Source organism: Leuciscus leuciscus, assembly GCF_965113295.1.
Source record: "Leuciscus leuciscus genome assembly, chromosome: 23".
NCBI classification, from domain to species: Eukaryota; Metazoa; Chordata; class Actinopteri; order Cypriniformes; family Leuciscidae; genus Leuciscus; species Leuciscus leuciscus.
In genome coordinates, this window is record NC_138747.1 from 12,503,979 (window position 1) to 12,528,732 (window position 24,754).

Sequence of the window (24,754 nt, forward strand, 5' to 3'; positions counted from 1 at the left end):
AAAAACCCCATGCACAAACCACGTTTTTCTCAAGTGGGCGCACGAGGGCTCAGAGAGTCACTCTTTTGAGCCACATTAAAATCTCAGGACGTTTTTGTAAACGTTTTACTTTTAACACTCCCCATAGTACAGTATATTAAATATTTAAGTTCCAAGTATTTGTATCTCATATTCTAACGGAACTCATCACCACCAATCTCTATAAAACGTTCATAATTCGGTAATCGGTGATAATCCAGTAATCACTGTGATAGGCTCATCCAAAAGAGCGGTGAGAAAAGTAACAGTTGCCACGTGACAGTTGTCGCCCGTTTATGCACTACTTCAGTAGCAGCAGCCTGGATTATACTTTTCCTCCAATTTTTAAATGGATATTTTTCGGCATTTCTTTGCATTATTTAAGAAATAACAGTATAGGCAAATGGTATATGAAATGTAATGGTTGGCTTTTTAATTATACATTATGTTTGCCCTCCAGATCTTGATTTATAAGAATGTCGCTGTGATCATGTCCCCATTATGGTGAGGTGGTGTACTAAATTACAAAGATGTTTTATTACACATATCAGCATTTAACATATTAAAGTTTACATTTGCCTTTAGAGAAACCTTTAAAAAAAGTCTAACATACCAAACAGTAATTATTTAATCAGAACGAAGATTGATTGCATTAGTGTACAAACATAATCATTTTTAAATCACAAACTTTATTGATCTTAGTATTAGCATACACTAACCAAGAAACATAAAAATACACTTAGTAACAAATAACTTTTTTTATTTCATTGTACAAAAAAAAAATCTATAAGTATATGTTAATCTATAAAAAATCTATAAAACATTTTTAAAAATTGTCTTTCACAGTAAAACTCATTTTGGGATGAGGCATTTCATAGAAAGTGATGCCTTTCTAGACATATCCCTATGTGTGTGTGTTTAATCGATGTTAAAAGTATATAGTCCATTAGCTCAATAAATTATTGAATAAATATGACTCTCATCAGAAGGGTTTCCATGGTTTCACACCTGGCTGGCAACCTCAGAGCCATCCTCATACATCCTATCTGGAGTCCCCAGATTGACCCATTTCTGGGATACCTGGAGGAGCAAAGCAAAAAGAAACGAGGTCAGTCCATAGTGAAATCTGTTTGCATTGGTTTAACATTCTAGTAACCCTTGACTGCATGTAGTCTTAATAGTAAATGAAACTAGGGTGTAACTTCACAATCAGCAGCTCTGTCGTGTTGACTGAAGGTGTGTCAGAAATCTGGCTAGGGTTAAACAACAGCTGGGTCTTAAATCATGGAGATCACAGTGTATAAGGCCATTATGAAATGTTTTAGATTGTATTTGCAGAATTTGGCCCCATTCTATCCCCAATATTTTCTGAAATATTGAGTCAGTGTGTTAAAGCAGAGATTCACAGGACAGGAGAAACCAAAATGTTTATTATCAAAGTTCCTTGGAGATATTTAAAGTAGTAGTCTTCAGGTCAACCCCAGCTGCCTCTGCATTTGAAACACATGGCTCTGTAAATCATTGCATGACATGATATAGGAATGAAGCAAATGTGTGCCTCGGGCAGTGCTGATAGTCCCACAATCGAAATGTCTCCAAAACCAAATGACTAAATTAACCAACCAAATCATGCATCCGAAAGTTTGTGGTTTAGGATTCCTGTGGTTTCTGGTAAATTTCAAAATGAGTGAATGTGTGTCATTGCACAACCCAAGGTTCCTCGTTTTTCTTGTGTTTTGAAGGCATTCGTTTTCCAACTTAAATTTATTCAACAGGGAATTTTCAATCATTTGTTTTGTGACTTGTTGGTACATGTGCACTGCATTTTCCAGGTGTCTGATTGCACATTTTCACTGTAGTGTAAATTACCCGACTCCCACCAAAATAACACTGGCACCCACATTCGGCTTTGAAAAACAGTTTGTGTTTGGGATTCATTTAAATCAGTGGTTCTCAAATGATGTGTCGCAACTCAAAAATGTGTTTCAAACATCAGTTGGGGGGTAGAATAAGGTTAAATCCCCCCCCCCCCCCAAAAAAAATGTAACTAACAATATAACCTTGCATTGTTCTGATAGCAAAATAAACCTTTCACTTATTAATATATCTTTTACTAATATAATAAGCATCAAATATTCTATACTATATATAAATAAATATTTATTATTTATGTTAGGCATGTAAATCACACATCCACTGATGTTCATTTATTTATAAATCTTACTATTCAGTCTGTCATGTTATTATTTTTCCATATTGTTAGGCCTACACAGTTCTTATTTTTTATTTCATTGTTTGATTTTGTTGTTTAATAAACTATTTTTATGCTGTTTTGAGGCATCACATCTAGTGGAAATGACTAACAGTCTTCTAAATTCAAAGTTCGGTTTCTATGTGGCTTTTTTTTTTTTGGTAATGGAGAACTTCACTACACAAGTACAGACCCTTTCCAAAAAAATTAGAATATCATGGAAAAGTTTATTTATTTCCATAATTCCATTCAAAACGTTAAACTTCCATAGATTATAGATTCAGGGCCCACAACTTAAACGATTTCAAGTATTTAGTTGTTTATTTTTGTACATAATTTGGGCTTCCAGCTCATAAACCCACGGAAACAGGATTTCAAAAAATTAGAATATTACATGAATCACACAGTGATACCATGGTCATTGAACCAGGTTTTGGTTCTTTTGGCAGTGTGGGCAGGTGCAAATCCTGCTGGAAAATGAAGTCAGCATCTCCATAAAGCTTGTCTGCTGAAGGAAGCATGAAGTGCTCTGAAAATGTCCTGGTAGACGGCTGCGTTGAGTGGACAGCACAGTGGACCAACACCAGCCGATGACATGGCTCCCCAAACCAACACAGACTGTGGAAACTTCACACTGGACTTCAAGCATCTTGGATTGTGTGCCTCTCCATTCTTCCTCCAGACTCTGGGACCTTGGTTTCCAAATGAGATGCAAAATTTGCTCTCATCAGAAAAGAGGACTTTGGTCCACTGTGCTTTAATAAATCCAGAGTCAACGCAGCCGTCTACCAGGACATTTTCAGAGCACTTCATGCTTCCTTCAATTTCCAGCAGGATTTGCACCTGCCCACACTGCCAAAAGAACCAAAACCTGGTTCAATGACCATGGTATCACTATGTAATTACTGTGTGTGTACAATTTCATGTAATATTCAAATTTTTTGAAATCCTGTTTTCGTGGGTTTTATGACCTGGAAGCCCAAATTATGTACAAATAAACAACTAAATACTTGAAATCGTTTAAGTTGTGGGCCCTGAATCTATAATCTATGGAAGTTTAACGTTTTGAATGGAATTATGGAAATAAATAAACTTTTCCATGATATTCAAATTTTTTGGAAAGGGCCTGTACTTCAATTAGTAATGGATTAGAGTGAACATTATTAGGTCTTTAGGAATTATCATTAACAATGGACTGTGATTTGATGAGTTGACACCACAGCATATGCTCAAGGTGTCCTGGTGTATCACTGCAATCTTAAGTACGATTAAATTCAATGCTTAGCAAGAGGGGGAAAACAAGCTAACAAAGACACCTATTGGCTTCATCTGGGAACATGCCAGCTATTAAAATGTTGCTTAAGGGGAAACTAAAGTCGGAATAGAGGTGCATTGGCCAAACAACTTATCTGGCTTTCTCTACACAAATAATAGAGCTAATGGGCTGGGCCACTATCACTGTTTCCTTCCGTCCAATCGAGCTTTTGTCCCTGAGGAATGGAATGCTCACCTACATATCAAGTTCACACACTTTAGCCACCATAAGCTTGAATGGAAATAAACAGCAGAACAACCTTGAATGCATGTTTTCCCACTAAATTGTTTTGTTAACAGGAAAGTTCATGACCGTGGGGAGTGGGAAAAAGCTTTGAGTGGAATGAAAACCTTTGTGTGTCAATACAAATAAACTCAAAGTAAGCAAATGATCCCTGATGAAGTATTTGTTGCATTTACAGCAGAGTATGTGTGTAATGGAGTGTGTAATCGCACCGCTTAAACTCCACTCTGGGGTTTCCCACTCCTTGCTAATTTATTGGTGTGGGAAAACCACTCGTGAGCTTGCTCCATTTGACAATCTGCACTGTTACCTTACCGCTTTACCGTAAAGTGATTTCAAAGTGTGTCTTTTTAGACCATATATTAAGTGAAATAATGTTTGCGCAATTAATGCTTTAGTATGATGATATAATTGTTGTAAATTTTGAACAAATCATTGTACCCACGCCACAACTTCCATGACCTTTCCGAGTTAGATCCATTAGATTTTATTTCCTTGTGTGACAGGAGCATCTAATTTTTTTCTTAACACCTTTTTTTAATTACACAGGAAATCTGAAGTCATCCATGCTCTGTCATTAATTTTAATTGACCATTTGTATTTTTGATCATGTTTCCAACGTTTTAATGTTTATTTTGACTGTTAATAGTCTATCAGCATTATAGAAGGTGAATTCTTGTTGACATGCAGTTGTTTTATTTATTAATATATGTCATACTCAAAATGGAGCGGTATCAGAGTGTTCTTTGAATGAGCGAGAACACACTGCTCATACTCACATGCACTTGCACTATAGTTCAAATAATTAAAAATAAATAAATGAATACCTTTATTCAGTGAGGATGCATTCAATTGATCAAAAGTGACAGTAAAGACATTTATAATGTTACAAAAGATTTCAATATCAAAGAGAACTTTCTACTCGAAGAATCCTGGAAAAAAAAGTCACGATTTCAACAAAAATATTAAGCAGCACAACTGTTTTCAACATTAACAATAGTAAGAAATGTTTCTTTAGCAGCAAATCAGCGTATTATAATGATTTCTGAAGGATCATGCTGAAAATTCAGCTTTGCCATCATAGGATTAAATTACACTTTAAAATTTGATTAAAATAGATAAGTTATTTTAAATTGTATAATTTTTCACATTATTATTGTTTTTACTGTATTTTTCATCAAATAAATGCAGCCTTGGTGAGCATAAGAAACATTTTTCAAAAACAAAAAACCTTCCCAACCCAAACTTTTGAACAGTCGTGTGCGCTGATTTATTGCATAGTGTTCTAATGTCTCAACCATAAACAACAAAACGACAATTATGATTTGTGTGCGGTTTGCTATTGTGTCTACCCTAATTCCAATCAAAAGCTCTTTCACAGATGAACACCACACCTAGATCCAGTAGTGATCTCACTTTTACGCAGCAGAGCATCAAGAGAACCTTTCCCAGTTCCACAGACAGGCCTGGGCAGTGTGTAACTGATCTGCCTTTTCTGGAAATTCCTCTCCCAACAGATTGATACACGATGGCAAGGCGATACAGCGGTATTCAATTTCATACAGAGCCAAGATAGATACATATTTGGGGATTTTTTCCTTTTTGAACTCATTGCAGGTCAATACATTTTCCGCCCATTTATTCTGAGTGACTGTGAGGAACGACTATTTACCTGTTGTTCCTGGAACCTGTGGTGCTGGGAAAGCGAAAGCGGGGACTCTTGCCCAGGTGCATTTCGGACGCGGAGCGTGCCCTGCCTGTTCCGATCCAGTGAGCGAGGTCGAGGCGGTTGGAGTTGGCTGCGCTGATGCCATGATTTGAGTTCCTCCGACACCACCTGCCGCGGCAGGCCCCTGCTAGGGTGCTGAGGACACTCTCTTAGCGAAGGGGCCCGTGACAGTTTCACGTGGGCGGGGGGTAACAACCTGCAACTTCGTGGCTGGGAAGCCTCACTGTAGTAGTACCCATAGTGACCATTTGAAGAATAAACAGGTGAAGGGGCCTGGTGGCTTATGTACGACCTTCCGCTGTCCATTTCTAAGGGGTGACCCCATCCTTCCTCCACGTACCCTCTTGAAAAACTAGGTGAGGACTGGTACTGAGGGTTCTTGTAGAAGTGGGTAGGGGAGGCTCTTTGTGGCACATGGCTATCGGCTAGGCTGGAATAATGATATCCGTGCTGAAGTTGGTAGGGCCACGGAAGTTCCCCAGGGTGCTCCTGGCAGGGCGAGCTGGCGTAGGACTGCACCGAGTGCTCGGAGTTGCTGTCCTCAGAACTAGAGTAGTACACAGGACTTCCAACATTCAATCTTATGGGGGAGTATTCTGATGGTGGCACAAAGTCTGTCAACCTTCTCCTGGGGCCCCTTGAGCGCCCACGCTCCCGCTCGGGATCATAAGGGTTAGGTTCAGTCTTGGGAAATCTGATAAAATGAGAAATTACATTTGTCAAGATTTGAGATGGCCATAATATCTATGAAACACATGATCTGAGGTGGATACAATTGTTCTAAAGATTGGGGTCAGTATGATTTTTATTCAGCAAGAATACATTAAATTGATAGTAAACTGACAGTAAAGAAAGATTCTTATTTCAAATAAATGTTGTTATTTTGAACTATATTCAATGAATTTTTTATAAAAAAAAAAAAAAGATCTATAATGGTTTCCACAAAAAATATTAAGCAACACAACTGTTTTTAACATTGCTTATAACAAGCAACGTTTCTTGAGCAGCAAATCAGCATATTATTATGATTTGAAGGATCATGTGACTGAAGACTGGAGTATTGGCTGCTGAAAATTCAGCTTTGACATCACAGGAGTAAATGTTATTTTGAATGTATTCACAATATTACTGCTTATTTTTGATTAAATAAATGCAGCTTTGGTGAGCATAAAAAACGTTTGTTTTTTAAAAACCAATAAAAATCGTACCGAACCCAAACTTTTGAACATTAGTGTATAAAAGAGATTGAGTAAATTGTGAGCAGACCCAATGGATTGTCTCCTGCGCAGGTGCATCTCTGGAGTGGAGGGTGCGCTGCAGGACTGTGTGTGTTTCAGGGCAGCATGGGTGGGTATTTGCAGTGGTATCCCGGCCTCCGCAAGACAAACTTCAAGAGGAGGCAACGTGGGGGTAACAGCAGGACTACAGATGCATGGAAAAACAAAAACAGTTACTTTCACAATTACGAAGACAAAACAGAAACAGTACAGCTGTAGTTTCATTATGAGTGTTCAACTGACAACAATACATGCCTTCCATAAATCAACCTTGAGATGACTTAAAGGCCATTAGAGAAGAGGAGGTGTGGTCGTACCCACCCCAAAAATTACTATGTGATGTCTTAATGACCAGGTGTGTCAAAACTGTTTTTCAAAGGTCATGATCACATGCTTTTCACATTTAATTCTCGCTTTGCACTTTAAAAGATTCAAAGAATAAAAAAGATAGATATACCTGGATTTGGTGCTATTAGAGCGAGATTTTTTATTTTTCTGATAGGGCTGGTCCAAACTAGTCTCCGTCCAGGGAGAGTTTTGAATGGGGGAAGGGTCATGCTCTAAGATAGGACTCTGGCATGTGTGCAAATCCTCCAGGGATTGTGGGGGGGTTTGATGGGAAATGGCCTCGAGGGGCCGATAGGAGGGGCCCATAGGTGTATGAGGAGCGGGATGAAAAATGTTAATACATGGAGGGTGAAGATCCACAGCAGGAGCAGGAGGCTCTGAAGAAAGCTGGGAAGACAGTTCCTCTGAAACATGGATGAGAGATTATATTAATTAATGGTACATGGGTAAATGACTAATAGCATGGAAAAACATTTATTTTTGGTTTTCACTTACCCTCATCAAGCACAGCCGAGTCTGACAATGAGCTATCGTCTGAAGCGCCTTGATACAAAACATAGATAAATGTGAGAACAAGATGATCTTTGATGTTCAAGCTCATTACAAAGTGCAAAGAAAACAGAAAAAAAGTGCTCATATAAATCCCTCACCTCTCTGTGCTATCATGCCAGGGCGCGGTGAGGATCGGCCGTGTTCCAGTCGCAACCTGAACACGGCTTCCTGAAGATCTTTGAGTTTCCTTTCCTCCCGCTGGTACTGCTGTAGATGACTCTTCTTCACCGCCTTGCTAAGATGTTTCTCCTGACACAGCCTCTGGGCCGCCATGTGTATCTGCTGCTGAAGAGCCAGATCAGCCTCCACAGAGCTCAGCTCAGAGTCCTGTGTGCCATGTTCGTGATTGGTTTATGAGATTCAAACTTATTTATAGAAACAATACTGAACCTTTAGAGTAGGTCTAATGGAATGGAAACAGTCAATTTATATCCAGATCTTTATTATCTCTGTGAATAAGTGTCTTTACCTCAGTTCTATGTAGGATGCTTGGCTCATCTAACTTAAAAGCAGCTCCAATGCGCCTGCGAATTTGAGGCGGCTTCTCTCCAGGTAACAGGGGATAGTCTGAGGATAAATGTCCTGTGAGCTCCTGAAAGAGAAGAGGGAATTGATTAGGAATGCACCAATATTAAAATTCCAGCTGATAACTGCTTTTATTTTACAGCCACAAAATGGCAGATATTAAAATTCTATTCTATTTTGTCTAAATAAGAATTAAAACGGTAAAAAAACAAAAACAATCTTGTGAATTTAGGCATCACAACATTATATTGCACAGTATGAAAAATGTATATTCATTTTAAAATTTGCTGAAGATTAGATTTAACAATATTATTCAATTATTATTAGTGATTTTAATGATGGCAAATGTAGATGTAAAAATAGAGGAAATGAATAACACAATTAAATATACAATCCAAATCATGAATATCAGTCAATATAGTACTGATATACTGTGTATTCCAACAACTGATGTCTTTAAGACTGGTATTTAAATTTTATGGGGGCAGTCAAGCAGATCTGTAATTTGTCCGTGCAATTTGTACGAATAATTACGTTAATTATACTTAATTAAGTTTCTAAAAAAAAACTAAGTCACAAGCAAGTTATCAAGAACAAGCCTTTAACCAGAATTCCTGTTTCTCCAGTGTGAAGCTTTTCAGCGAGTTGGGACAAGTTATTGCTTTCAACCGCTATATTATGCAAGCCTGTTGTTGAAATATTTGGTTCTTTCCTAAGCCGTACCAAGAGCCCTACCTGCCAAACTAAATCTGCCATCTATCTTCCCCAAATCCATGCCGGCATAGGTATAGATACAATTTTCTTTGAGACAAAAACCACAAGCCCACAGCTTTTTAAAGAGCCACAATAGAGGTGAAACCCTTCAAAAACGGACGATACACGCACTGGCGTGACTTCAGACTTATTGTGACATAAAGGTGTCATCAGACTCTGAAGAACACCTGAACAAGCCCCAGCAAGTGACTCCAACAGGAAACAATGATGCATTTTTGTGACTTAACATCTTACCAGGAAGACTAACACACCAGAAAGCCTCTGGGTCTGAAGATGATGCACTTTGGTGACTTTCTCACTCAGTCGATGCCATATATATATGTTTGTTTTTTTACATGTATTAAATATCCTGTCATGTTCTTTAGAGAGGTGAGAATGTTTTGATTATTGCTAGGAAGATTTTTATCAACACACCTTCTGAAAAAGTGGCGGAAAATAGGACTTTAAAAACATGATGTTATCAGCGTGCATTGGAAGTCCCCTCTAATTCCCTAATTCTAATGTGAAAACTTCCTTGTCTCTCTTTAGTAGTGTGTTGGTGGGTCCATATGCGTGTTTGTGAGTGTCAATGGTGACTTACGGCCTCTCTGATGCAGAGTTTCTTAAGCTCCTTTAAGCACGTCTTCAGCCTGTCCTCCAGAGCTTGCTGCTTCAGTTTCATGACCCGAGTATGAGTTTTTACATCCTTCATCACTGTGGTGGGGCTGTCAGGCCCTACAACACATAAAACACATTCTGATAAAGAGAAGCTTCAAAATAATAACAGAAAATCAGCAATTATATGAAGAATTTGAGTTTGTTTCAATACTAGCATAGCCCGAAAAGATGATATAACTCTAAATGTTGTCTGAACTAAATCTAAATAAATAACTAAATTATGATTGTCAGCACAAATATAGTACCATAACCACAAAAAAACCTGATGATGGCAAATTATAATCAGTGTCTGCTCACATGCACGTCTCAGAAGCTGATGTAAACTTTCAGGAAACACACTCATCAACTGTGAAATGCTCAAAAATGAAAAAAAGAAGGTCGCTGAAAACGGCTAATTGAGTGACAACAAAGAATTTATTTCTTCTGTATCCGGTGACTGCAGGCAAACGCCTCTGGCATGTCTAGAGAGCTTATCTACTGAACTCTTTAACATACATTTTCAAATCAATCATGTGACAGCACACAAAGAGATAACTGAACAAGGACAAAAAAGAAAAACGTTCACCTGCACAGAAAATAATGTGTTTATTAGGAGTTGTTTTGGTTTAAAGGGGCCTTTAAAAACCTGCTATAGTGTGGTGATTGCTTCCGATTCAACCCTTACAGGTGTAATAATACACATTACAATGTTCCTTTTTAGAAGTGAAAGAAGTGAAAACTAACCGCTAAATTATGCATTTGAAAAATGTAAAGCTACCATTCAAAACTTTGGGGTTGGTACTTTTTTATGCATTATCTTAAGGCTGCTTTTGATAAAAAATACAATCAAATCAAAATAATTGTGAAATAGTATCACATTTTTAATACATTTTAAAATGTCATTTATTCCTGTTATGACAAATTACTGAATTTTGAAATTTCAGCAGACATTACTCCAGTCTTCAGTGTCACATGATCCTTCAAAAGTTATTCTAATATGCTGATTTGCTGCTCAAAAACACTTCATATTATTTATTTGAAATAGAAATCACCTTTACAGTCACTTTTTGTCAATTGAATGCATCCATGCTAAAACAATGATTCATTTGTTTTCCAAAAAATGTGTACCGTTCCCACACTTTTGAACAGTTGTGTAGGCCTATATATAAAATCTTTTAAAAACATTTATAAAAAAATGGTTGCTTTCCAATTTTGCAAAGATGTAATCCTTTCATTGAACTATACAGAAGAAAGAAAGTCATTTAGGTTTGGAATGACATGAGGGTGAGTATATGGTGACAGAATTGTCATTTTTTGTGAACTATCCCTTTAACCTCACAAACACATACTACATAATACAGCATAAAATGTGTCATTATAGCCAAGGTGTAACTGAGACTGAACCTACCAGAATGCAGAATAACCCCACTGTCAGTATCACTGATCTCCTCTTTGCCTTCCATGACTGCTGGTCAAGTGGTCTTCGAAGTGAAAGCCTTGGTTTTCTCTTACTTCACGAGTTCCTACAAAGCAAATACATCTTTTATCAGACTCATGCACACTCACCAGAGACCATGTTAGCTGTTCAAGCCAAAGCGAACTAAAACAAGTCTCGTGGAACCACTCAGCCCCTCAGCCGTGACGGGTCTCCTGACCCAGAGCCACAGGGGTCAGAGCGGATTCCAGGAGACTATTCTGACAAACAATAGTTTTCACAGGCCCACTAAAAATCACAGTGTAACTACGCCTCTCAGCTATGCGCAGTCAGCAGGAGCTTAGGGGAAGCTTTAACTAAGAGGGCATTCAAGTAGGAACTCTTCCTCCTGTATCTGAAAAATGTCTAATTTCCAGGAGGAACAAGGGCGTGCTGTCCTTCGATTACAACACTGGAATGCCTGCAGCAGAAGAGGTTAATGAAGAGGGCTGCTATGCCTCATTGCACTCACTTGTAATTAATTAACCTTGATTCATTACAACAGATTCTCATACTACTTAAAGGAAGTTAAAGGGAATTGTGATTAGCTACGCACTGGTTTGCACATTACTTACATTTGCTTGCATGCTTTTGGCAGATGCTTTTACACAAACCATCTGACATTGGTTTACACATTCTCTGGGAACTGAAACTATGAGGCTTTTTTAGCTACAGGAAAAGATAACTAATTAGCATGTGCATACAAGACTATGATGAGCTGTGCTTAGTGTTATGCATTTTACATTATATATTATAACCTTCTTATAGTCAAAAACAACAAAAATCTTTTAAGGCATTTCACAATCTCTGAAATCACAGCGCCAAAGTTCAGAGCACTTGTGACACATTTGTTCTGCGGTGTATGACTCTGACAAGAGTCTCACCAGCTTCCTGTTATGATGTCAAAATGTTATTTTACGTCATGATGACAATGTCCTGAGTAAGCTGTGAATATTTACAGTTAGTGAATAATTAAACAATGTTATATATTAGAATCAGTCAGCTGTCAGTGCATTACAGCTGTGACTTTATTACTTTGAAACCGCAGATGACTCTGACATGCTCTCTAAGTAACTAATAGTGCAACCGGTTCACTCATTCATGACATCACAATCTTTAAAGAGAAACAACACAAAGAAATAAGCTCATGTCAATAAGGTCATTATTTTATGTTAATTCATGTTTACTGCTCTACCAGCAATGGATGAAATATTAAACCAATATTATAAAGAAATATCAAACCTAACCAATATCATTACAAGCCCATTGACACATTCAGGAATAGGCTACATATTGAATTATTGTGGCTACAAAAATTTTTCTTCTATATTTTGATTTTCAAATGTCCAATAGGCCTACCATTGAGAATCAAGTTTTGGTAACACTTTATTTTGATGGTTCCCATTAGACATTCTGTTGACTATAAGTAATGTTGCTCCTACATGTCAACCAACTCTCATTAGAGTATAAGTAGACTGTCTTTTTCATATCTGCTAACACTTTGTGATGGTCCCCCGACAGACGTTCTACTGACTATAAGTAACATTGCACATTTCTTGACTTGAGAATGAATGGCGGTAAAAAGTTGGTTTCATTTATCGGTAGACTCGATATTAAAGAACCGATAAGAGATTATTTTAAAAAGTGTGAATATTGGTAAAATAAAAATCTGTCAAATCCACGTAAAAAAAAGAAAAAAAAAAAGGTTTAAACACATTAAACTACCCAAAACAAAAACATTCTTTAAACCAGTAAAAATAGAAATAGAATGTAAAACAACTGTGCTGGAAAGCTTTTATCTGAGCTTGTATGATAAACTACAGTCTTTATCATATAAAATAAAATGTACTTACTTACATATTGTTAAACACTGATTCTCCTTAAAGTATGTGTATCCGGTAAACAAAATCAGTTGATTTCCATGAGATGTCTAACTCCACACTGCACTCTGACTCAGGATGAGTACCAGAAGGAGTTCGTACTGTGAAATGAACCTGGGTGCGTCTTGCACATACCTATGTGTGTGTGTGTGTGTGTGTGTGTGTGTGTGTGTGTGTGTGTGTGTGTGAGATAGTGTCACACCTCTTTGCAGACACTTGGCAAAGGCTATAAAAACTCTCCCTGTTTTCTTAGTTATCAGCTTGTACAAGTATTTAGGAAGTCTAATCATAAAGGTATTAACAAGGTAAGTCAAGACCAGAAAATCTAAAAACTAAAAAATGTACTTCAATCTTGGAAATAAACAATAAAAGTTTCATTGTATTAAAACAAAGAAATGTTTAAGAAATAAAATGAATAAGAACTATTCAGTTTCTTTCTGCAATATTTCTGTGTCACTAATTAAATAAGCACATTTGTGACAGTGATCATGTGAATGTTTTTGTATAGACGGTCAGATGTTTGAAATTGCTGTTCAGAATCAGATCTTCTCAAATCATTCTGGAGAACATGATCATCAGGTTTTACACAAAACCTTTATGTACTTCAGATACTTCTGTTAAAGCAAAAGGGTGAGAAAACAAATACTCAGAGTCACACAATCTGAAATGCATTTTGTTTTTGTTTTTTTACTTTACACTCAAATTGTTATACCGATAATATATTTTGTAATGATCTCTAATCTAATATAATTTGCAGTGATTACTATCAATCTCATACTTTTTGGCTTATGCAGGTCTGTTTTAATGAGATCCTGCTGCCCCCATCTGGTAACACCATTCTCAAACCATAAGCCTATCTAAAAGAACATATATGGCAGGGTTCCATAAATCCGGCCCTGGAGGGCTGTAACTGTCCTGCAGGGTTTAGTTCATACCCTGATCAAACTTACCTATCTGCAATTTTCTAGTAACTCCATAAGACCTTGTCCCTGTTTACACCTGGTATTATGATGTCATTCAGATTATACGTATAAAGCTAACTATGTAAAGATACAATCCCAAACAAGCAAGCAAACAAACCCCTTGTTCAATTCAATTCTTTTAACGGTACTGTAATGTAAATGCTGTTGTCATGCATACATTGCCCTCAGTGAGGCATTGTATAGATGATCATTCCACTCTGACATTCTGAACCAATTGGAAACCAACCCACACACAGATGTCAGAGGAACGGCTCTCCAGAATACTGTGGGAGACGCTTCACCTGCTGCTCTCATGCATCGCTCGCATAAATTCAGGATCCTTGTCCTCACACTGGCTCTCCAAGAATGCCGGTTAAACGCCTATAGGAGCCACCACGGCTGCCAGACGGGATAGCATCCTATCACCCAACAAATGACCAAGGAAACACGACTGCTGGAGCATACCAGTATCTGGTTTCACAACTAGTCTCCACCATTAATCTGCGTAATTTTTTTTGGGCTACCCCTTATAAGAAAGCATTAGGGATGGGATGGTCACTTTGCATATTCGAGTACTTGAACGTAAAAATATCAAAGCCATGGGCAAATTTTTTTTATAGCCTAATAAAAATAACACTAATCAATTCAAACATTAAAAATTAGGCCTTTATCAGTTCTTTTTACTTTATTATTGCTTATTGTCACAGGACTTTGATCAGTTGCTAGATTTACCTGCACCCAAATAATAAAAATATAATCGGATTGATGGCTTAATTTCTATCTATAAGAAGGGATGGTGTAGACCTGAAATGCAATCAGTAGGAAAACATTAAGCATGCAAATGAATGAATCAAACAATTTTTTCAATCAGATTTTAAAAAATACCTTGTGCATGTATGCGTAGTGCCGTGATGTACATTTACATCACTGATATATCTTTAATATATCCCATATGTTTATTTCTCATGTCTTACTGGTCAGTGGATCATGAGACTGAATATTTACTAAATATTTGCTAAATTTTTTTTGCATGTATTTGTACATGTATTTGAATACATGTAATGCACATGAAAGTGAGTATGTGAATTGGATTGCAACTTTTAAGGTCCAAATAAACTGAATTTCATAAACATACCTGGTGTGAAACACTTTGAAAATCAAGTCCACGCAATTATTTTCATGATCAATCATTGCTGTTATGTGCACTTGCGTATAGAATAATACAAAAGACTACTTATGCTATTTTCCTCTTAGTCCCTCATTTGTATATCTTGACAACAAACAAAGACACCATACAAACAATAGGGTGAAAATGGGATCATTTCAACAAATTAACAGGAACTACATTTTTCAAGCTTCAAAAACAAAGCACCGTAAATGTATCATAAAAAGAGGGTTGAGACTCATGAGCTACATGAGCTATATGAGTATATATATCAAGTTTTCTGAGTCCATACAATAAGTTTGTGTTAGAAAGAAAGTCATATGGATTTAGAAAAACATGATGGCAGAATCCTTACTTGCCTTTGCCTAACATAAGCATGGGCTGGGCTCCACAAACACTGAATTGAGCACTGACTTCTGAACTGACCAGATTTAGCTACAAGACTTTAGTTTTGTAGGAAGTAATTGAGTTTTCAGGATCATGTTATTTGTGTCAGAATAAACCCCAAAGGGACTTCCCTGCTAGGAGAGACTATAGTAGGCCCAAGTGTTCTATTTCAGACAAGCAAACACAGTTGATAATATTTTACATTTCTAAAAACTGATTTTAATTAAGCAGAGTAAATGCTGATTAAGAAAACAATGACAGATAATCAGTGCTTGTTTATCTGCTAACTACTGGGATGACACTAAATAGGGGATTCTAGAATTATTATTTTTTTTAATCTTTCCGTAGATTTATACCACAACCTGCTATGAAGAGAGCTACGAGTTCTTTGCTGTAAAAAGGGTTTCTTGGGTCATGTCAAAAGTGCATGTGACGTTACGTGGCAACAGAAGTTTGCGAGGCCAGAGACAGGTCACAAATCTAAACTAACATACTTTTCAAGATAGTTGTGATTGAATACATTGTTTATTTAGTGCCACATCCACTGGATTTCCATAGGTTTAGCGGTCTACAAGGTTGAACTGATTTTGTATGGAAGCCCATAGATTCATATCTCCCCCCTTCCCGGGATGTCGGATTAGCACGTATGGGAGCCGGAGAGAGTTTTATTATTGTGGGAATCTCCCCCATCCTGCCCATTCAGACAGGGAGCTCAGGCATGCTGGGAACACCAGTGAACTGTGACAGTCACATATTAACCTTCACTTTTGTCCCGTCTACACCAGAAACAAAAAATGGTGTGTAGAATAAGGTCTATGAGGTGAAATTATACTTCATTTACATTGAAGATTCAGAAAAGGCATTATGTTCAATCTTTTGCCATTATACACTCACCGGCCACTTTATTAGGTACACCTTGAAAGTACTGGCTGGGTTGGACCCCCTTTTGTCTTCATTTTTATGGCATAGATTCAACAAGGTGCCTGAAACACTCTTCAGAGATATTGTTCCATATTAACATGATAGCATCACGTGGTTGCTGCAGTTGCTTTGCAGATTTGTGAGCCCGTGTGAATTGTAGCCTAAGTTTCCTGTTCTTAGCTAACAAGAGTAGCACCTACTCTACAGAAGAGTAGTCTTCTGCTGCTGCATCTGCTTCAAAGTGTGATGTTTTGTTTGTTAAAAAAATGCTCTTCTGCAGACCTTGGTTGTGACAAGTGGTTATTTGAGTTACTGTTGCCTTTTTATCAGCTCAAAACAGTCTGGCTATTCTCCTCTCACCTTTGGCATCAACTAGACATTTTCAACTGCCGCTCACTGGATATTTTTTTCTTTTTCTGACCATTCTCTGTAAACCCTAGAGATAGTTGTGTGTGAAAATCAGTAGATCATCAGTTTCTGAAATAATCAGACCAGCCCGTCTGTCACAAACAATGTTCAAAATCATTTAAATCCCCTTTCTTAACCATTCTGATGCTCAGTTGTTTGTACCTAATGTACCTAATAAAGTGACCAAAGAGTGTAGAATGCTGAATCATTAGTAAAGATTACACACATGCACTAACAATTTAAAATAACTGTTTTTTTTTTATATTTTAATATATATAAAATTTGTATTTATTCCTGTGATGGCAAAGCTAATTTTTTTCAGTGTCACATGATCCTTCAGAAATCATTCTTCTGTGCTGATTTGGTCAAGAAACATTTCTTATTATTATCAATATTGAAAACAGTTAGCTTCTGATTAATATTTTTGTGGAAACTGTGATACTGTGTTGTGGATACGGTGATTTTTTGCAGGATTCTTGGATGAATACGAAAGAACAGGATTTATTTGTTGTTGCAACAATCAACATGTCTAGGTATTATTCACATTACTGTTATGCATGATATTGTAAAACGTTAAATGTGCAACTATTTTTATATCATCTAACCCTTAAAATAAAATTGTTGGTGTAAACCAATCTAGTACCAGATTCATTAATTTAGTCATTTTAAATAATCCTTTTGACTTGACTTAAACAAGTAAATTTAGATGGTACCACATGAACCACGTTTTTTCACCTGAGAAAACATTTAGCCTAAAGTATAAACATAAAACACAATGAGTATTAAGCTAAACTAAATTATAGTACAACAATTATACTGTGTAAAACTGCAACGAAGGTATGTGATATAGCTACTGAAAGTGTATCCAAGCAATAGCAAACAAAAAAGGGATGTTAAGAAAATACGGATTATTTAACACAGAAGATTGGGATTAGTCCAGATAGATAAAAAATAATCAAATGGTCTACATCGGTAACCATAGCAAGACTTTTGTCAAAACAACATTCAACAAACCATCTTGTGACGTTGAAAAAACCTTTCTATCTTCAAGCATGATGAAATGTTATATTTAGCCTTAATAGTAATATGGGAAGGTCCTAAATATACATTCTGTGGGTCACTGTCAGTAATTAGTGACTTGTAATTACTCCAAACTAGCATCCATAGAAAAAATGACACTGCATAATTAAAGTGTGTGTGAGACAGAGAGGGAATAAGGATCCCTGAGGCCTGTGAACACCAACACCGCACCCTGGCATTTGGTAGTTGTGTGGCCATGAGGCTCCCTTTTGGGAGAAACTTAAAGAGGATGTAAAGTGGAAATTGGTTTCAAATGAGCCAAAGCACAGATGGATTGTCTGATGTGGACTGAAGTGTCACGCGCGGTACCACCAGCACTGCAGCGCAGGACGAATCCCCCCGGCTGCAAACCCCAGGACTTCTTTCCCTCCGTATATTCATTACAACTGCGGCGAGACTCAGCAGATGAAACAGACCTCACAGACCCTGGCTTAACTCACTCTGCTACGACTGGGGAGGTATGTCTACTAGTGGAAAATGTTTGTGGCTTGTACATAGCACATTGAATATAATCATTGTAACAGGCAAATAGTAGAATAATAACAGAAAAAAAAAATTGTGGAGAGCTCATTAAAGGAATATTCTGGGTTTCAAAAGCTCTTGGCAACATGTTGATTACTACAAAAATATCTTTGATATGTCCTTCCTTTTCTTAAAAAAAGAAGAAAAAGTCTGGTTTACAATGAGGCGCTTACAATGGAAATGAATGAGGCCCAAAAAAGCCTTACAAGCCTTTTAAGTTTCAATTTTACAATGACAACATAATGCTTGAAACACTAAATTGAAAGTAAAAGTGACAAAAACAAGTTTACAGCTCAAATAATGCTTATGTTTTAAAATAATAATTATTGTAAGTTATTTTATAAAATTACAAGGCTTTACATTACACATTTTTTACTCCAATCACTCATTGTAAGTGCCTCACTGTAGCCTTGATTTTTTGGTTTTACAAAACTAGGGGATGAGTCGAAATTAATGGTTGTGGTAATCAAAGTTATGCCCCAAATGCTGTTTACTGAACTTAACTCGTATTGAGAAATATTCCTTTAAATGTAAATTATAGTTTGCATGTTCAGTGGAATATTACCACCACAAAAAAAGGAAATATGCAGGGCAGCATTGCATTGATGTTCCTTTATCTGTTACTCATGAAAACATTATCTTATTTTAATTGTCCTTTCTTTATCCAAGAGGAAGTGCAGTGTTTCTTTGAAATCAGTGTGTTATGGTTACATATGGCTTTAGTCTGTTCCTGTTTAGTCTTTGTGTCACCGCACAGGACAGTAGATAGATATTCTAGGTATGCTGTAAAAAAAAAGTAATGCAGTTTAATAAAATACTATGTCTGACTTATTCTTTCAGGTTTACAAAAGCTGAATGATGCTGAAAGTTTCCATAGATCAACACTAAACAGGAAGCTGGACGTATTAGTTTGTAAATTAGAAAGGAAACTGTTGATCGTAAGCGACACACTTTTCTAGAGTGACTACTTGTATCACTAAAGACATCAGTCCAAAATATTTTGTATGGGAAGGAACATGAGACAGGAAGTAAGTTATTCAGAAGAATTTAGAATAACACAATACAACAAATCAACAGATAATGAAAGTCAAATGTAATCAAATGTGCTGCCGCACAAGTGGATGAAATAGAAACATCACTCCAGCGCCTGTCATTGTATAGGCCACATCCAGAGGTGCTAATGAGAGCCTTAAAACTGAGCTGTCGGCAGCAAACAAAACACACACGCTGCTTGGCTCCGCTTTGGCCGACCCTGGCTATGAACCAACAAAACCACAGATTCCAGGGCTATTCACGTTCAGTGGTCTACACACCTCCCTCTCATGCCGGCCCACTCAAATCACCCTTGATGCTCTGAGTCCCACTGATCACTGGATTCCACAGCATTACATCAGGAATGTTGTTCCTTTTGTAAGAAAGACAACTCAATAATGGAATGAGACTTTGACTTTATTAGATAAAAAGATTAGTTCTGGACTGTTTTGACTGAGACCGACTGACTAGTTCACGTGTCTTCATAAGCATCACACCGAAATGAGTATTCCCACCTCAAATGAATGGTGTGTAAAATAATATCCACCTTCAGACAATGAAACAATATAAGCAAGTGATTCTCACGCTGCAGCTAAAATCCCTGTGCAGGTTTCTTTCCTCTTGGGTTCTAAACAAAGCTTTACAACTTCTCTACACTGTCTATACAATACTAAACTTCCATATAAACAACAATCACTAGCGCTGACGAATTTTACACTGTATAAAGTGCTCTCATAAGTTGAACAACATCTTTGTTCCCATCCATTTTATGTCACAATATTTTGTCATATCTACTCAATTTGATGAGGTTTGGGATTTTAAAACTGATTTTCTTTGTTACTAATTTAGAATCATAGAGGTCAACATTTGCAAAGATCTTATTATTGCTGAAGGTTGTAGTTTTTGCATCACTTTTATTTTACTTAAAATTGCAAGGCACCATCTGAGCCATAACAAAATCTGGGCTAGGGAACTTTCCCAACTAACATGTAAAGTCTCACTTAACCCAAAAAAAAAAACACACACACACACACACACACACACACACACACACACAGAAACACACTGCTGAACTGCAGCAGATACTTTCAACATAAAGCATGGTTTGAGAATGCCGGGTTAATGTTACTTTGTTCAGTTTCGTTCAGTTCAAACATTGCTTTGCAACTACGTATAAGTAAATATATAATTTATACATTTTCTTATTATGCCCAAATTTGAATACTTGATTGAATACTTGCAAAACTTTGGTTGAAGTGGCAGATACGCTCAATTTTCATCTGGTGCTCTGTCTTCAGGCTATGTTTAGGTATTATCGATTAAGAAAATATTACCATACCTTTTGTCGTCATAACAGGAAAACCTACGCAGAGTCGTCAAATGTTTACGCAATGCATTATCATGGGATAGTATTTATCCACGCTTTCTCCAGCGCCGCATTCCAAATTGATGTAAGCGAGACTCTGAAGAATGGCCGCTACCAAACCACGGGAACTGAAGGTGCTGCTTCGCACGTAGATTCTCGTCCATGGTTCCGACAATAGAGATAACTTTTTATAGAAATTTGTAATGCAACAAAATCAATATAAGACGTCTGAAAAAGTTCGAGACTTGTCTTTTTATTGTATGTGTTTTACGACAGCACATTTATATGAACTTAAAAACCATACCCCCCATGTCACAATGGTACGTCCCTCACCCATCCAGAAACTTTTTCACAGCGCTCCCTGAACTAGTGAACTAGTGACTCGGACTAGAAGACCGCGAAAAGGCTCTTTTGAACAACTCGTTTTAAAGAACCGGTTCCAAAAACGATTCAGCGACACTAAAAGTTTTGAATAATTGTAATTCAATTCTGTTTGTTGTAACCACGACTAAGTAACTTCTCCCCATCATTCAAATATTTACAATCGTACATGAATTAAAGAGGGTTTAAGTTCAGTAGTCAGTTGAACTGTTGCCTCGTGAACGAATTTGTTCAGACCAGTTTAGTGAACCGGATCAAAAGATTTGTTCTTGAATTGGACATCGTTAGACTTAAATACATGCTGGGCAGTGCATACTGTTAGATTCTGTTATAGTAATGGCTTAAATCGTTTGCGAACGACACGTAGTTGGCACTGTATAGGATAGGAAATGAGGGCTATTGTAATTTCTGTAATATGAGCAGCTGAGCTGCACGCGGTCGAATCTTTTGAAAAGCAGAGAAGGTAGAATGTAATGTACCATTATGGGACTGCAGGGTGCTGGTGCCTTTTATTAACATATGAATGGTTTCACCTTGAAAAGGAGACTGTCTCACAGTAAATGCTCATGCGCCAGTCACGGAAAAGAGAAAAGGGTTTACTAGTTGATCTGACGAAGTGTATTTGAAAGTAAATTAACTTTTCGCTGCAGAATAAGTTCCTTATCTCAATATCTCTATGAGGTAACGAGTAACGTTAAAGATCCGAATACGGCATTAGGATTTTTTTTTAACCAAGGGTTATACTTAACCCTGTATACAAAGTGGTCATTGTTCCATGTTTCGCACGTTTCATACTTGTTGGGTTTAGTTAGTAACTATAGGGTCAATAATATTTGGACCAGCGTGCAACCTGTCAATAACAACAATGTAATAATGCCCATCTGTGAAAATGTCTCCGCATGGATCCTTCATTTGTATAGAGTATTCTAAAAAAATTAAATAAAAATAAAAACTGTTTCCGTCACACATGAATGGATATAAAGCCCGTGAAAGTTTCGGTCTGCGACAGTAAAATCGCCATGAATATTTAATGAGGTAACGTAAGGTCTATTGATGGATGGTTGGCAGTTCCTCAACAACTTGCTGTGATTAACTTAATGTTAAAAATACCTTTATCTGTTGTTTAAAACAACGTAGCATGGGTTGCCCGTTAAATGATAGTAATACCACGTAATAATGCAGTCGTATGATAATAGGATCATCAATAATGATCTATGATGATGAGAACTGATAAACACATGTTGTTAGTAACTTGGAAAAGCACACAATGTGCTGTAGAAAAGCTACCACTAGATGTCAGCAGCGAGATACGAGGTTTAGGCTTCAGGGGGGTTTTTTATTCCCAAAAAAAATTATATATATAAACATTTAAAAATTCATCACCATGATGTTTTTTTTTTTTTTACATATATAAGTATAAACAGAAGGTCTACGGTAATTTTGTTTTACTACCTTTACTTATAATATTGTTATTACGCATATTGCACTAAGAACATTTAAAATTACTTTGGGACTTTTTGAGGTCCCCAATGGTGTAACATATCAGTGTAAATCAGATGGGTTTATTAATGTGTGGTTTCCAGAGGTAAAAAGAAACATTTACTTTGCAGGTAATTTAACTAGTTAAAAAATCTCCAGAAATCGGCAGCACATTTGATTACATTTGACTTTCATTATCTCCAGTAATCTCCAGTCAATGCATGCAGTAAACATTCTGCTGTGATGATTCACACGTTAGCCACAAAGATTCTGTCACAAGCAAAACATGTGAAATGACGTCAATGGCATTTTTCATAAACCTAGACCTAGCCATTATGTTAAGACTGTGTCTTAAGAACTAATGCGAACAACTAGCAGTTATTAAGGGGTAATCAGTCTTACTTTTCAGTGTCAAATTAAACCAATCTACGTTTTTATGTAACTGACTTGAAAATAAAATGAACAGTCTTAAAGAAAAAAAAAAAGACTAACTTGTAAGACTAGTTTATGCAACCGCCCCCCAGTACAGTAGATTTTAAACTCATATGCTCCCAAAAATGATACACAATTAGTCTGATAACCACAGTAACTATATAGCCTAGCACTTTTATATTTGCTCTACAGACTATATATTATGAATTAAAAAAATTATTTTGTCTTTTTTTGTCTCCTAGACAAAGGTGGTGGTGACATCAACTAAACCTTGTGAAAACTTGTGAAAATGTGTTTCCTAAGAAGATAAATAAAAGTCAATTTCAAATCCTTTGCTGTTGATATACACAGTTTTGTGGACAACATTAATGCCTTTGTCTAGACATAAGCCAGCTTTATAACCTTGCAATTTTTTTTCCTTCCTATTTTCTATGATCTTATCTAGGTGACTTGTTGTAGTTTTGTTTTTCACATATTGTGAAATATGAAATACATACAAAGATGAAGTAAACAAACACAAACTGAGTGTGAAATGTTGTAAAGTTGAGACATTTAAAGTAATATAGTATGTAACTAAGTGATACTGGTTGCATAAAAATACATATACAATATAAATACAAAATCAATTAAAATATGAATATTCAATTTATTACAATTAAATATATATTTCAATAACAGGAACCGGTGGGTCTACGTTTTGTTAAGAAAAAGTTTCTATATCATATTGTATGCCAGCCAGCCTTTCAGTTTTACTCACACTAACGCATTATCTTTGTTGTGTCTTTAGATTTGTGGATTGTGAAACTAATTGAGTGAAAGAGGATTTACAATCAACCCGAGAGTAGGTTATCATATAGCCAACTGCAATTCAGGGAAAAAAAGTTCATGAGAATGTCTGTGAAATAACATTCTCACCGGGGTTCTCTTGTCATCTTAAACTGTGGTCGGTAAGGGCAGTTGTAAAATGTGAAGCTAAAAGTGAAGCATAGGTCGTAACCTATTTTTAGTATAAGAATATTTTCTTAGAAAAAAAGCATGTGGCATTTATGTGCCTGGGAAAGGTGGCAGCTGTTTATGTTGACTGACACATAAAAGTAAGTAAAGTCAATGAAACCAGGTCAGATAATTAATATAATTAGTTGAACTGACGCTGGGCAACACGTTTACTTGAAAATGTGTTTGTGCCAGTGGATTATTTGTTTTGAAAAATTAAGCAAAGAATTACAGACCTAAAATTATATCAATGTACCAGTGCATGATTTTATTTTATTTACATAATATATATATATTATTTTATCATAAGATTTTTTATGCTGATGGAATGTACAGCTTCAGTGGTAATGGGCACATTTCAGTAACCTCAAATCTGATGATTTATTACAAAACCAGATGGCATACATAAAAAAACAATGAACCATTGAACTTTCAGAAACATCACACTCGATTACTGAAATGAATCAGTAAGGCTCGCACTTTTTCAGTTCAGTAAAATAAATATATATATTTAGAACGTAAGTGGTATAGCTTTTCTTTGACTGTTTGACACTGGGTTTTTTTTCTATGCCAGTGTTTTTCCATACTGTTTTTGCACATTATT

The 24,754-nt window shown here is 36.6% G+C and overlaps 1 protein-coding gene across 3 annotated transcripts; it reads right to left on the bottom strand.

Moving 5' to 3' along the window:
- Positions 1 to 687: 687 nt before the first annotated feature.
- On the bottom strand, positions 688 to 20,996 carry inavab (innate immunity activator b). 3 transcript variants are annotated; one of them, XM_082156346.1, is made up of 10 exons: positions 20,839 to 20,996; positions 11,077 to 11,191; positions 9,613 to 9,746; positions 8,203 to 8,325; positions 7,832 to 8,060; positions 7,677 to 7,724; positions 7,291 to 7,585; positions 6,823 to 6,978; positions 5,500 to 6,250; positions 688 to 1,098 (listed from the first exon to the last, which is right to left on the bottom strand). In XM_082156346.1, the coding sequence occupies exons 2-10, from the start codon at positions 11,129 to 11,131 to the stop codon at positions 1,021 to 1,023; spliced, it is 1,869 nt and encodes a 622-aa protein (XP_082012472.1). In that variant the 5' UTR covers positions 11,132 to 11,191; positions 20,839 to 20,996; the 3' UTR covers positions 688 to 1,020. The 3 variants fall into 3 exon arrangements, with proteins under 3 accessions (XP_082012472.1, XP_082012470.1, XP_082012471.1); XM_082156344.1 differs by lacking the exon at positions 20,839 to 20,996 and adding an exon at positions 13,000 to 13,141; XM_082156345.1 differs by lacking the exon at positions 20,839 to 20,996 and adding an exon at positions 12,996 to 13,118.
- Between the last annotated feature and the right edge of the window lie 3,758 nt (positions 20,997 to 24,754).

Excerpts from the sequence above, each read along its gene's own strand:
- inavab (XM_082156346.1), bottom strand. The coding sequence starts at position 11,131 with ATGGAAGGCAAAGAGGAGATCAGTGATACTGACAGTGGGGTTATTCTG. Across the intron at positions 9,747-11,076 it reads TGGGGTTATTCTGCATTCTG|GGCCTGACAGCCCCACCACA; the intron begins GTAGGTTCAGTC and ends TATGTGTTGTAG. Across the intron at positions 8,326-9,612 it reads AACTCTGCATCAGAGAGGCC|GAGCTCACAGGACATTTATC; the intron begins GTAAGTCACCAT and ends CTTCTCTTTCAG.